We start from the raw sequence: 14,421 nt of genomic DNA on the forward strand, positions 1-14,421 counted from the left end.
GGAGATTTTCCTGAATATTCTGAATTGACACCTCCAGGGCTCACCTTAGCCATGGGATATCTTGCATTACCACTGGAGTACCTTACTTCTGGTGTGTCTTCCAGATCATGTGGGGGTTGGTCCTGAAAAAAGCACCTGCAAAGGTGTTACATAATTAATGGGTGCCCCCTTAGTATCCATTTAGTATCTGTTTCATGCTCTGAATAACCCTTCAGTATGCCTACTAATTGCATTTTTACTTTTTCCCTGATTTCCCCTGCCCAAGTTTCTCAGGAAAGATATTCAGGTTGAATTATAATGTGACTGTTTGCTGGTAGATGTGGCTTTTCATAAGCATTCCCTAAGTTCCATCCACAGGACTCTGCCGTTTGTCTAACTTTTCCTTCTCCTGGACTACGAAGTTTTGCCATGTGTGGGCAGCTTGGTCAGGTATCCCCTGTAGCTTAGCAACTTTCCTCTTGCTTTGTTAAACTAGGCTGTTCAATCTCCTTAATGAATAAGAGAATCAAGCCAGGTAATTGATGCTTGGCTATTTAGCTGATGAATAATTGACCATCTGGGTAACACTAGACATTTCCTCGATCAGATTGGACAATGGAAGAGCCATGTCATCTCCTGTGCGGAGCTTCTCTCTAGTGTCAATGAAAGTGCTTTTCAAATACAGTGGTAAAAGACATTGCAATGGCTTTAAAAAAAGCCACTAGCTATTTCTTGGGGAGAAGAATAATTTTTGGAGGCTACTTAGGTCATTTCTTATATTTATGTATACCTAAACCAAGGACATTAATGTTGCACCTTGCTTTGTATTTGCACTGTATTTAAGAGTATGGTGCACAGGGCGGGTTTTGTTTTGATCGTATTTCTGGTCTGTTCACTGCAATAAATTGATGGTGATGATGATAAAAATATGAGAAAGGCAGTCAAAAGAAAATAATAAGGTTAAGCAGAATGGATAAAACCAGCTAGATTAAAACCAATTTACACTAAATGCTGGAATGCCCAGGCCGACAAAAACAACAACAATAGATGCTGGAAAGTTGGTGCAGGGCAAATTTCCCATAGGAAACATTCTATTTTCTCACAGATTGGTGGACATTTTGCTGATTTGTCAGTAACATTCCAAGCCCATTTTTTCAGTAAGAATGAATTAAATATATCTGGCAGGAAACAATATATATAGTCCAATGACTTAAAAAAAGAAAAAATCAACAAGAAGGAAAATGTGGGACATGTAGTTGAATCAAAGATCCCCGAAAGAATCTTGTTGATACGACAAAAGTTTCCAGTAAATACCCAACTTTGTCAGCATTATTGATTGGTTCTGGCAATACACGTTCATGCTTCATATTATTCAACTGTTGCTGCTGAAACAGATCAATGGGCAGTGTGAGCAGCAGTAAGTTTTCACCAGCCGTTGAACACTATATTTTGTTTTCACTTTCTCCGTGATGGAGCTAGCCTGTAATTCACTTTGCTGTGAATGACAAAATATTTATTCAAATTCCACTGTGGTTTGCTGCTTTTAGTGCAACTCATTGGCTGGAATCTTATTCGCCTTTGGCTTTGTGTAGACATTTTATTTTCAACTTGTTAATCAGATATAATGTAGAAAGCACCTTTTTTCAAATCACCGAGACTATACTGAAATAGAGACTTGTGTCCAATAAAGGATCATAGACATAAAATGGTTTCTTTTAATCTTCTAACAAAATGTTTTATTAATGATTTTGTTTTTAATTGAATGTTTCACCCAAACCTAATCTGTAGAGGGGTGTGGACTGCTGACAACTATCAGGAACAACCAAAGAAAGGAAGAGATTCTTCCAAACGAAAAAGAAGTGTTATACTTCCTATTCCCCGGCTTGGATCCTAAGTGGCTTCTGCCTTGTTGGGAGGCAGTCTGAAACAGCAGTCTGAAACACAACAGTTGGAGTCGAATATCACCCAGAGGGTCATAGGTTTCCCATTCTTGCTTTATTGCCTGTACTCAACCGTGCTTGTGATGAATGGGTCCTCTGCAACAGGCGCGCCGAGTTGCGCCCAACATTTTTTTTTTTTTTGGGGGGGGGAATGTCACATGTGCATGATGTCACACGCATGACACCTCCCCCCCCCAACCAACCCAGCCAGACATCCACCGGGTGCATTTTCTGGAGGGGGCGACCAGGCGCCCTCTCCCTCCAACAAACTCCCATCGAAGCCTGGCTTAAGCGTGTGAGGGAGCTTCCTCAGAGTGAAGAGTTGGCGGCAGAGAGCTGCCGCCCTTCTCCTCAACTGGGCTGCAAGCACACAGCTCTTCCGCAGCAGAAAGAGGCTGCTGGCTGGGGCAGAGAGAGGCTGCGGTGTGCGAGGCGCCTAGCTGCGGCGGCTCTGTCCCCGGGTCAGGCCTGACCCAAGGGGCGGAGACAGGCTGCGGCGCGCAAGGGATTGGGCGCACGGATTGGTTCACCCTTGCGCGTCCCGCCCGGCTGCCGAGCACTCAATATTGGGGAGGCTGAGCTCCGTGCCCCAAAATATTGAGGTGGCTGAAGCCCCCTCCGCCCCATATACTGGGCGTCGCTGCTCTGCAATGTTGCTGTGAGTACAGAGGGCTTCTCCACTCTTTCCATGCTTTAAAGCTCTGCGTCCAAGCACACTTTTTTTGCTCCAGAGCTGTGGAAACCAGCACTTTAAAGCTCAATCGGAGCAAACAGCAATCCACGGAAAACCCGAGTCGATGTTTGCTCTGACTGAGCGCTAAAGAGCGGGTCTTGTGGAAAAGGCTCTGGAGCAAACAACAAGTTTGTTTTTCTGAGATGGTGCTTTTAAGCGCAGACCTGTGCCTGGAAAGATCTTTTGCAAGGCAAAAGATAAGGGCATCTAAGCCATAAGTGCCAATTTTTGCATCACATTACTAAATATTCCAAAGGGGTATCTTGTGATAGGGAGAGCTGCAGCATATGGTTGTGGCATATTTAGATAGCCGTTTTGCTCCAGAAGCCTGGCAAATCTGGGTACTTAAAAAAAGTGACAACCCACAAGCAGACTACATGAATCCTTCGCATGTTGTCACTTGCCCTTCCTGACCCACATTCACTAGAAACCAATATCCAAACAGCCGCGTATTGGACCTGCAGCTCAGAAACATGACTAGCATTAGTGTTTGGATTTGCCTGCTTCTTAACATCAGTAATCACTGAAACCTTCATTAAACTTTGAATGCAAAACGTAACAACCAAAGTGGGAGGACAAAAACCCCAACATGTCAGCTGAAATTAGAACAATCTCTTTCCATTTGCATTCCCTCCCAGTTTGTAATTAATTGTAAAGCCAAACAGAATAGTGGTGTGCTTGACTTTGGGGGAGAATAAGCAGTTGCACATTGGCCAAAAAGACGTGCGTGGTTCATCACATGCTTGCTGAAATCCCATGTACGGTGTCAGAGCTGACAAGCCATGGCTTCCTGTGCCATTTTAACTATGTTTTATTAAGGAGTGGGACCCGCTGGGCCTTGTAGCTGGCACAGCTTCCTTCTCGCATACCAGCTGAATTCCCACCACTGCCTCAGACACTCTCTAGCTGGATGCATTACATGGTATTTTTAGAAGCCCTGCGTGCCATCTTCTGTCACATGTCTCTCGAGATTTTTCCACTGTTTTTCACCCATCCATCAAAGATATATCCTGTTGTTTTGTGCGGGTTTCAGCACTTGGGGAAGGAAGCAGGGAGGTCTTAGAACATGCTGCATTGTTAAACAGGGCAGCTGAAATGAAGCAAGATGTGCACATGCTACATGTTATGACAGAAAATATCTAGGGGTGGCTTTCAGCCGCTTGCTCCCTGCAACAAAATGCCCAAGAAATTCAACACCTCAAGCCATAGTGGTCTGTTTGCTTGCTCCCAGTTTTGGCCTCAACGTTCAATTCTACTCCTCCTGCATCACGCAACCTTCTCTGACAACAGGTTTGTACTGAGCATGCGCAGGGGACACCCTTATGACTGCATAACATTGGCCACAAAAATGCCTTTTAATAAAAACTGTAAGCATGTTCTACAACTCATGGATTATGGCACATTACTAGAGATGCTCTCATGGGCTTCAGAAAACAATTTCCCCAAAGGCAAACATAGAAATCATTACCCCCCCCCTCCAGCAAAGTCTATGGTAGGAAAACATACATCACTTGTCAGCTTCTCGAGATCATTCACCACAGCTTTAATTCATAAAAAACCAAGCCATTTCTCATAGTTTTTGGTGGTAGCTGGTGCCCACTGGGCTGGTGTAGTGGGATCAGGACCACCAACAGGAGCCAGAGCGAGAGCCAATAACAGGTAGAGCTAACTCATTCAAGGTGTGCCCCAAGCCTCCACCCTACTAAGTTCAGAAAGTGTTGCTAAGCCCTGGACTGGTTGTAAGAAGGCAGACAGGTATGGGCTGGATGAGGGGTGTCCCATTCCTTACCCTCCAACATTTCTCTGATGAAAATAGGGACGTCCTAAGGAAAAGAGGGACATTCTGGGATCAAATCAGAAAATGGGACGTCTTCTGTAAATCTGGGACTGTCCCTGAAAAATAAGGACAATTGGAGGGTCTGCCATCTGCCCTAATGGATCAGCTTCCACTAATCCTTTCTACCCCAAGTTAAGCATGAGCCTAAATTTAAGAATTTATCTCTCTTAGATTGCTGAGCTTCAAATCTGCCTGTTGAATCACTTTCTAATGATAAGTCACAGAATCTAGTCCTCACCCACAATTTCTTATTATCACCCTTAAAATAAATGAATATGTATATGGAGGGAGTGCGGGTGTAAGATTTAAATAATATATAATATAGGACTGCAAAATGTCTTATTTAAATATGTACATCATTTTCTGTATGTGTCCTGTCTCTCTCACACCCACAAACCCTCCACAAAGATATACTTCACAACAAACATTTTGAAAGCTGGAAAGTTCTGTGAAACCCCAAAGCTATGATGGTCTAATAAAAGGCAGCATCTTTGAAACATGGCTGTCACCTAAATACTAAATCATTTCAAATAAACTGCCATGCGAATGCAACCACAGTGAGCTCTTTGGAAGAAGCATGGGATTCAAGCACAGCAGATAGACAGAGAGATAGACAGACAGACAAACATACATACATACATATATAGCCTATGACTAAGTAATGAAGGAAAGAATTCGGGAAAGCCTTTCAAACAAAAGGTGTACTTTGAGCACAAGAAGAGTAGCATCGGCACAGAGTATAACCCTCGCTGCTTATGAAATGGATTTCAAATGTTCAAGGCCTGCTCTCTTCAAAAACTGTTCCTTATCTTTCCCTGACCTGTGAATAACCCAAAGTCACTCTAAAATGTGAATCCAGAAAGTGGATGGAACTGTTGTTTGACATATTTTTGGCCACAGGAGACCATACCAGGAGTACATTATAGTGGCTCGACTCCAAATAATTTTCACATGAATTACTAAAGTGCCATAAATGTATAATTTATTAGCATTTAAATAAATCACAGAGACCATGAGTGCTTTAAAGTTATCAGCATAAAGATGCACAGAATACCAAATTATAATTACTTAAAAAAGGTTCTTCAGTACAATAACCTCATGTGTACTATATTGCATGTTCAAAACAAGATGAGCAGAGTTAAGCACCAAGATGATCATAGCCATTTTCAGACTGTGCTCTGGAGAAGCCTTGATAAAGTTTATCGGGAGATATTCAGTGAGCAGATAAGGTCATGGCAGGCAAACTTCTCTGGAAGGTGGTTCACTCACTACAAGCTGCCAGTGCTGCAGTTAAGTTAAATATTTGTAGACCAGGGCGGGGAAAGAACTTGCGGCCCTCCAGAGTTGTTGTTGGGCTCCACTTTTCTTTCATCCCAGCCAGCATGACCAATGGTCAGGGATTATTGGAGTTGTAGCCTAACATCACCTAGACATTCCCTACTGAGTGGTCACCTGAGGGGGTGTGTGAGAAAATGAGCTATTGCTTTATCTTGCTAGAAAAAACAACAACTGGGAAAGACGCAATCCACCTAGTCTAATTCTGTCGCTTACCCCGTTTTCACAGCCAAAACTCAAAGGACAAAAATGACCCATGTGAAGAGCAACTTAGTTTATTCACTTTGACATCCTTCCTTCAAATCACTGTGGTTGGAGTGCACTGGGAAGATTATTCAATCAATCAATCAATCAATCAATCAATCATTGCATTTGTTTGCTGACCTTTTAAAGTTAAAACTATGCTCGCTCGAGGCGGCTTGCAACATGTAAAAAAATTACATAACTACAACCATAACTAAAGTAGTCATAAACAATCATTGAAACATCAAAAAATACACAACCAATTTGAATGATGAATCATGAGATTCAAAATAAAGATACGAAAAATTAACGTCAACAACACCAACAACCCCCACCCACTTTTAATCACTGTGATTAAAAACTGGACCTGTCCATCAAAACAAAAGACCCTGCCCCAATTCTTTCACCCCACGTCTCCTGACTAATTTCTCAGAAAAGAGGGATGGGGGCGGTCATGTGCTTGACATTTTGGAAATGCTGAAGCATCAGAGCTACTCCAAAGTTGAGGATTCCCTGATTCACCCTGATGTGCCTTGTTAACAATGCAATGCAATTTGGGAATGTGAGAGTCTGCCTTGAATCATCCCAATTTACCTGGTTATTTGGAATACACAAAGAGCCGATGCACATCCCTAGAATACGCTGTCTGTCTTGAGAAGTGCCTTGCTGATGAGAGCTTTCAAATAATTGTGGCCAATTGCACAACTTAAGTAACGTCCACACCATACTTTTAATTCACTCCTACACTACTTTTAACAGTCGTGGCTTCCCCCAAAGAATCCTGGGAAGTGTAGTTTGTTAAGAGTACTGGGAAGCAAAGCTCTGTGGGGGGATAAACTACAGTTCCCAGGATCCTTTGAGGGCATCTGTGACTGTTAAAGTGACATAAGCCTCTCTATGCAGCATTCTGAACCTTCAAAAGCTACGTATTTCATAATATGTTGGGATTCCAGTATGGCCTAGGTGCGGGTGTATCATAAATGCTCCTTTTTAATCTTTATGCAAACGTGCCCACAAATACACAAGGCTCTTGCTAAGCAACCTGGCTGTGACATTGATCTAGTAGTTCCCCAAAATTACACAAAAAAGAAAAAAGATTGAGGCACTTGCCTATCGATGCTGAAAGCATGGAGTATTGTTGGCGGGAGGATCCTGTGTTCTGAACACTGTGTCAAGGCAGCCCAGCTCAACATGCAACATCAGCCTTTTCTATCAAAACACTGCTACAAAGATATAAAATTGAAATCCTCAATAACTGAAAGAAATTTATGAATGTTTATTTTACAGTACGTCTAAATGGCTAGCTGAAAGAAAATAATGCAAACCGGTATGAGCAATGTCTAAAAAACTGAAAGATCATCATAATCTGTCTTGCTGCTGCAAAGGCGCATTTCAGTTTATATTGAAAACAAAATAAAATGGCCAAAAATATTATGAAGTGCATCACATTTCTTGGGCGGACATAGCTAGGGTCACAACAGATATTGCTTTTAAATATGTTTATCTGCAGATTAACATAAAGACTGTTCTGTAGAGTCTCCAATAAATGGGATTTGTTTTGTGCATTGCCCTCCTCCCAGGGGATCTGAGCTCAGATTCAGCTTGCAGATGAAGATGGATGAAGTTAACTCTGACAGACATAAATAATGCAGCCTGCTAGAAGTCACACTGTACCATAGCTAGGCGCACCTCCTTTCAGGGGAGGTGGGATACAGGTAGGAATGGATAGCTTTTTCCAAGTGCTCACTCAGAGAGGTTCACATCATTAACTTAGTTATGTTTATAATAACCCGGTATGGAAGATCATTACCCCCAAGATCCACATGGGAGAAAGAGCATGGCCATCACATAAAACCATTCACCATTTTTGTACTTTATTTTCTCATGTATTGCTTCTTCCAATACTTTTGGGTCTTGCTCGTGAGGATGGCAAGCTCTTGTACAGACAAGGCCTGAGAGCCAACTGACACACAATGCTGACCAGAGATCTTTTGCTGCTCAAAGCAGGGATGGGGTAGGACCCAGATAGCACCCATGGCCCATCTAGAGGGCCTTGAAGGCTTTTAAAGCAGAGGTTGGATGGTCATCTGTCATGTATGATCTGGCTGAGATTCCTGCATTGCAGGGCGTTGGGCTAGATGATCCTCAGGGTCTCTTCCACCTCTACAATTCAATGATTCCATGCCACATTGGGGTTTGTAAAAGCCTTTCAGAATTTCCCTCAGTTTTATAGAGAGCATGAAGACACATCATGCCCTCAGATTACAGATTCAGTTATGTAGTTAAAGTCTTTCTGCTCTCAGTAACAAAAAATTAAGGAATTCTTTACCACTGTTATGCAGGTATCGAAGTACTGAAGATTAGAAATAAAGGCCATTTGCGGTGGTGGATTAGAGCAAATTTAACATGTACATATTTCTCATTAATCTTCTACACAGAAAGATCTAGGCTGCATCGAACTTCTAAAAGTGTTCCCAACTGACAGGGCAGTTTTTCAGAAATAAAATTGTGGGGGGAGGGGATCTTTATACATGTAAAGGTGAATTTTTAGAGCAAAAGAAAACATATTATCACAAAAGCTCACAAGCTGCTTCAAGACCAGAATGGTAAATCATTCACAAGCACAGAATTTAATTTCTAACAGCCTAACAATGGCTCCCTGATAGTGCACTAGCATGGGCCAGCCTAATTTAGAAATTACTGTTCTTCCGTGTCTTAGCTCTTAAAAGGTATGGCCTAAAAACAGAGGAAGCAAATATTACTCAACCTAGCAGATCTAGCTTGCCTAGATGCAGAATTGTCTAGAAAATGTAGCTTACCTTGAGTTCAAAGATATATAGGCAAATCTGTTTTCATAAATTACTGATGTTTTCTTGCTTTTGCCGTGACGTGAATTTCAGAATAGTGAACAATATCCTTCAGTTGCTATTGTCCTAATACTTGATATCTTACTATCCCTCCCTCTATACCATCGTCATCAAGAGACCACCACCACCAGTTTTATTAGTTAAGTTGGAGGCAAACATGATTAAAAAGCACACTATTGGTTTTATCCATGTAATAAAAAGTGAGCTTTATGACTGTATTAATTTTATATTATTATTATTATTATTATTATTATTTGTAAGCTGCCTCCCAAACAAAACAAATTCATTGGAAAGGTGAGGTAAAATAAATAATTTTCCGGTTCAGAATAGTTAAGTTGGGGCAGGGCGGTTAAGTTGTCCAAGAATTTTCCTGAAGGTTCTGTCACAAAGCTGCTGTTTATCTCAAACTGCCCTTCCTGAGAGGAAATAGCAAAATTCTGAGGCAAGCATTCACATCTGTCACAGGCTTAACCAACCTGTATTACTTCAATAAAGATACCCAACATTTTACCACAAAACTGCACCTTCTCTCCAACTGCTTATGTCTATGCATATGAATATGTATACGAATGTATTTATTAACACACACTCTGTACCAAGCACTCACGCGAGTATACCTCGGAAGAAATGAAGCAATACAGCTCTTTTTCTGATTATAATTTTTTGGGAATGGCTATTTTTCCAAATTTCAATTCAATCTGTTTTATGCCTTTTTCGTTTGTAGTTTTACGCCATTCCATATTATTTCTTTATTGCAAAAAAGTCAACATGCATCTTAGAAATTCAGAGTGTAATCAATAAAACAAACATTACATGTATGAATTTAAATGTATAAACAGTTAGAAATCCAACAATATCTCCTAATATACTATTACACAAGTTCACAATCTTGTAAAAACTATAATACAAGTTTACTATACATTGAGAGGAATTTACCATTCCTTTTCACATGATTTTGTTAAAAACTGTTGAAGCATCTCCACTGTATGTGGGCGTATATTTTTTCAAATCAGTTTTCGGATGCTAGGCTTTTTTATGCTCAAGGATTTAAAACAAACCAACCAAAATTTTTATACCACAGTTTAATTGACAGCTTATATAGTAGAAGCATTAATATCTGTAGAGGTTGAGGGGGTGATTCACTGACCATTTACATTGTGGCATTCTTCTGGATTGCAATGGGATTACACACTAAGTGGTCAGTGAAGTGGTACTCCTTGTGTAGTAGCCTTTTATTTCAGATTGATTTATCATTCTCAAGTCACTTAGTAGGTATTATATTATGCTGCCCATCATAGCTTATGAATGCAGAAGTGACAATTCCACAGCAATAAAAAATGAAGTGTTACCAGAAGTTACCTGCCTAGAAACACAAATGGTATCCTACTAAGTTCTAATACACAACACAGGGAGATCCATAGCTATGTCAAAATGAAGGTCACTTTGAACTAGTTTTCCTTTCTCCTTTGTATTAAGTGAGTTACTACTATGCTGCCCATCACTTACATTCTCAGTAACGTAATAGTATGCTTTCAATACATGGGTTCAGGGGCACAACTCATTTTTGTGCTTCTGGCCTGAGAAATCACATTTAAGATGTCACCAGAGGATTTATGTAAGCCAACAAATATTTTAAAAGAAAAGAGAAGGGGGAAAAAATCCCCATTAAATAAATATTTTCCCCATGGCCCCTCATCTTTCTCGCTCCCCATGAAAAAAAAGCCAACACTCTGAGCAAGGACATCCATCCTGTTCTGAACAGTGTGCTAACAAAATGTTATTTTAAAACCATATGAAAAGGAATCCTATCCGGTCTACCTGTGCCAAAGGCTATTGAAATTTCTCTTACAGCTTCATTCACTCACTGTAATCTTCCGGATACAAAAATACAAGAATTCTTATGGAAATCTAGATGCTGGTAGTTTTAGTACACAAAAAAAGCAAAAATATTTACACAATTATACAGTTTTAAGAAAACCCTGTACAATATATATATATACACATATATAAATCCTTTGTTCCCTCTATCATTTGATTAAACTGTTCAGATTCAAGCATTTTGCTGCAATGGGTCAGTATATGTGATGGCCACATACTGAGTCACAGGCATTCCAAAGACATTGCAGGCAATGGGGGGAAGAGCAAGGCTTTGCCTGTTACGGTGTGCAATATTCGTGCTTTCTTCTTCTAACGTAATTCACTGAGATTAAACATTAGTCGGAATGTAGCAATAATCTAGAAAACAAAGGTCTTTGTGTAAAGGGCAAAAAACTGCTGACAAATTACACTCCTCTCCAAGTATGACTTGGAATTTAAATTGATACTACTTTGGACTTTACATACCACAACACACACAACAGTACCCAAAAGAATAGGAAGAACAGAGTGCTTGACTTTATGTAGCTAGCTGAGATCTAATGTAGTACTTCTGATACTTAAGAGAGGGTAAAGTACCATTTGCAGTAATACATTTTAATAGAAAACTTCAAAAATAATATTTTGTTTTTTTACTTGCTTGCATTAGTGTTCCAGTACCACAGGAGTTGAGAACAGTACTGTTTGCTCTGCTTCTTTGACTCTAACATTCAGAACGCTGTGGCGTAACATACTTTCCTATATAAAATGGCCCTACTGTGTACTGACATAGTACAGAGGCACCAAGTGTGTGTGTGTGTGTGTGTGTGTGTGTGTGTGTGTGTGTGGAATCTACAGGACAATGTGCTTAGGCTTAACAGAAGCAAGTGACACATGAGTTGAGTATGAAGATCTATTGCCCTGGAAAGCCAAAATAGTTTAATACGGTTTCTACCGCAATCTACCCCAGCTACTGTTAGGTGCTATAAAAAAAGTGGTGTGGGGGAAGGAAGGGAAAGCATAACCAAAAAGCATGGAAATAAAAAGCATCTAAGTTAATCAGTCTCTTTTCTTTTACCAAAGTTGCTCTCTTTAGAGTTAAGCACAATATTATTAGAAGTGATAAATCATTTTAATGATTTTTCTAAAAAAGACTTGGGGCTTTCTGTGTTAAAAAAAGAACAAGTTGCTTTGAATACTGTGGAGGCTTGACCTAAAAAGGTTAAAAAAAAAAAAGAGAGAGCTTATTTAGCTACAGAGGACAGAAAATGAACTCAAATGGCTGGACACTTTTAAAAGCACTTAGATGTATTTGCTTATACCAGCTATTCATCAAGCACTAACTGCTCTGTTCATTTTAATAGGATTCATGCAGGAGGTCCATGGATGCTCCATGAAAGTAAATGTGGAATTCACAGAGCAGTGGTAAGCTGCACCCAAAAAGTAGTAAGGCTGGACTATGTCTGAAGATCAGATTGAGAAGAACTGCCATATTAGACGAGAGTAGCTGTCATTGATGTGGACTTGTTTGAATGTGGAGATGGGCAGCATTGCCCTGTAATTCTGCTAGATAGCTGAATGGTATCATCCACAGTAAGATTAGGAGCAATTCTGGACAGGTGTGAAACTTACTCAAACTGAATAACTTGTCTGCCACCTAACTAAGGGACTTTTGAATTACCAAATTCCAGGAAATGTTGACATATAAATGAACTTCACAGAAAGCTCTCATCTCACACTCTACATTACTAAATAAAGCCTATAAAGCCATTGATAGCTTGAAAAAGGTCCATATTTTAAAAACAAAATAAACACAAGTTGGGCTTGAAAGATTGATACATTCCATCTTCAGAGGATCACAACCACCTTTGCAACATTTAGCCTTTGGCTGATCGTGGCTACTTATTTGTTAAGTTTAATATCTCAAACTCACACTTGCTTTCTTGTGTGTATGAAAATAAAAACAAAAACAATTTTTGGCTCATTGACTTCCTTTAAATATTTTTTTAAAAGTTTTAGTTCAACAACTCTAAAACTATTGATTCCATTTCAAGTTTCATCTTCTCCAGGAACGAGATTCATCTTCGTCTTCGTCCTCGTCATCATCATCTTCAGGCAAAAATAAATCTGAAGCTTCTGTCTCCTGAATAAAGACAAAATATAATACGCTTATTTTTTTAATGTACGATACCACAATAGTCAGTTGCAACCTTTTGGTCCATATCAGTGATTCTACTTGACTTGAAAAATGTGGACAAAATTTTCTCTTGGATATTCCTCTAAATATGCTACATGCCAGGGTTAAACATGCAGAGAAAACATAGCAAAAATGGATCTGGGTGGTGAAATGTGACAACTGAATCTGAGTGCTCTGAAGTGATTAGAGAGCATAATGGACAGGGCTTTCCCAGCAGCGGCCCCTACCTTATGAAACGCCTTCTCAAGGGATGGGCTGGCCACTTCAGCTTAAAAAAAAATCACTTTTCAAATAGCCTTTATGTGTCTTATTGGTCATGCAATTGTTTTGTGGCTCTGGAAATGGCTTTTGTATTTGCTAAAATATACTCTATTTTTCGATTATATAGCATCATAATAAACTATAAAGTAACACAGCTTTGAGTATTATTTTAACAGAAAAAACAAGGTATAAATATCAAATTAATCGAATATAATTATAATATATTCTTGTGTTTTATGCTTGTATTTTGCTTGGCACCTTGGGTGGACTTGGTCCAGAAAGGTGGTGTATAAATTGCTAAAGAATTAAAAACAACCAACTGTCCACCATCTGATTCATGCTGTGGAGTTATGAACCAAATTAAAGAACAGGAGGATTTAGTCACAAAACGGCGAGAATGCAGACAACCTTAAGGTTCTCCTTAAATATCTTAAGCATTCAGAAATGCCCTTCCAGGACAGTTCCTATAATGAGCTCAAAACAGTAAGAAGCAATAAAATAAAATAAAATAAAATAGTGTTTGAGAGAGGCTTTGATAGACAAGCAGCGCTTAAACATAATTCCAGTACCTCTTCCTTGGGTTCCTCTTCCTCCGTTTCTGTGGACACAGAGGGTACCTTGGGTTTATGCCATGATATCTGTAGTCGTCGGTCTTTGAACTTTAATCCTTGGTTGGCCGCCTAGAGCAGGAATTTTTTTTGGGGGGTGGGAGGGGTGGGAAGAGAAGACAATAATACAAATTATGTGCTAAGAAGCAGAGGCTATTTGCTGTTATAGCAGAAGGATCACCATGTGCACTTCCAAGAAGTCTTTCTACTATACAGTATAATACTCATGCCTATGCAAGGACTCCTGATTTAATGTGGGGTTAGATTTGGTGACCTGGACCTGCTCTGACCTGGTTTGGATCCTGAATCCAAATTGCAGTGTTACCAGTGTTGTAATTAACTGCAACACTAAGACACAAAGCTTTTTTTAAAATAAATAAATAAATCCCTGGCTTCAAAGTTATAGTGGTCAATGAGCGAAGTCTAGCTCCCCTCCCACCTCATACAATGTTGTGTTGCAACATTTTCTGTCTGAGCTCTGAAATGGGCTCTGCCTGTCTCCCTGTTTTGAGCTCTGAATTGATTCGCCTTGATTTAGAGTTGCCTTAACCAGATTTTGTTCAGGGT

General features: G+C 40.0%; 1 protein-coding gene and 1 long non-coding RNA gene across 3 annotated transcripts in view; both read right to left on the reverse strand.

Moving 5' to 3' along the window:
* Nucleotides 1–9,504, reverse strand: part of LOC309527046 — a 56,231-nt gene extending 46,727 nt beyond the window's left edge. Inside the window, exons 1-2 of the long non-coding RNA XR_014217074.1 lie at nt 8,887–9,504; nt 7,178–7,290 (exon numbers count right to left, since the gene is read on the reverse strand). This is a non-coding gene — a long non-coding RNA (uncharacterized lncRNA). The remainder of the gene's footprint in view (nt 1–7,177; nt 7,291–8,886) is intronic.
* Nucleotides 9,505–9,576: 72 nt separating this feature from the next.
* RBM27 (RNA binding motif protein 27) overlaps nt 9,577–14,421 on the reverse strand; it is a 33,188-nt gene continuing 28,343 nt past the window's right edge. For both annotated transcript variants that reach the window (XM_082213460.1, XM_082213461.1), the window contains exons 20-21: nt 13,816–13,926; nt 9,577–12,931 (exon numbers count right to left, since the gene is read on the reverse strand). In XM_082213460.1, the coding sequence (XP_082069586.1) occupies nt 12,845–12,931; nt 13,816–13,926 (198 nt within the window). In that variant the 3' untranslated portion in view covers nt 9,577–12,844. The remainder of the gene's footprint in view (nt 12,932–13,815; nt 13,927–14,421) is intronic.

This window comes from Podarcis vaucheri, assembly GCF_965113315.1.
Source record: "Podarcis vaucheri genome assembly, chromosome: 2".
NCBI classification, from domain to species: Eukaryota; Metazoa; Chordata; class Lepidosauria; order Squamata; family Lacertidae; genus Podarcis; species Podarcis vaucheri.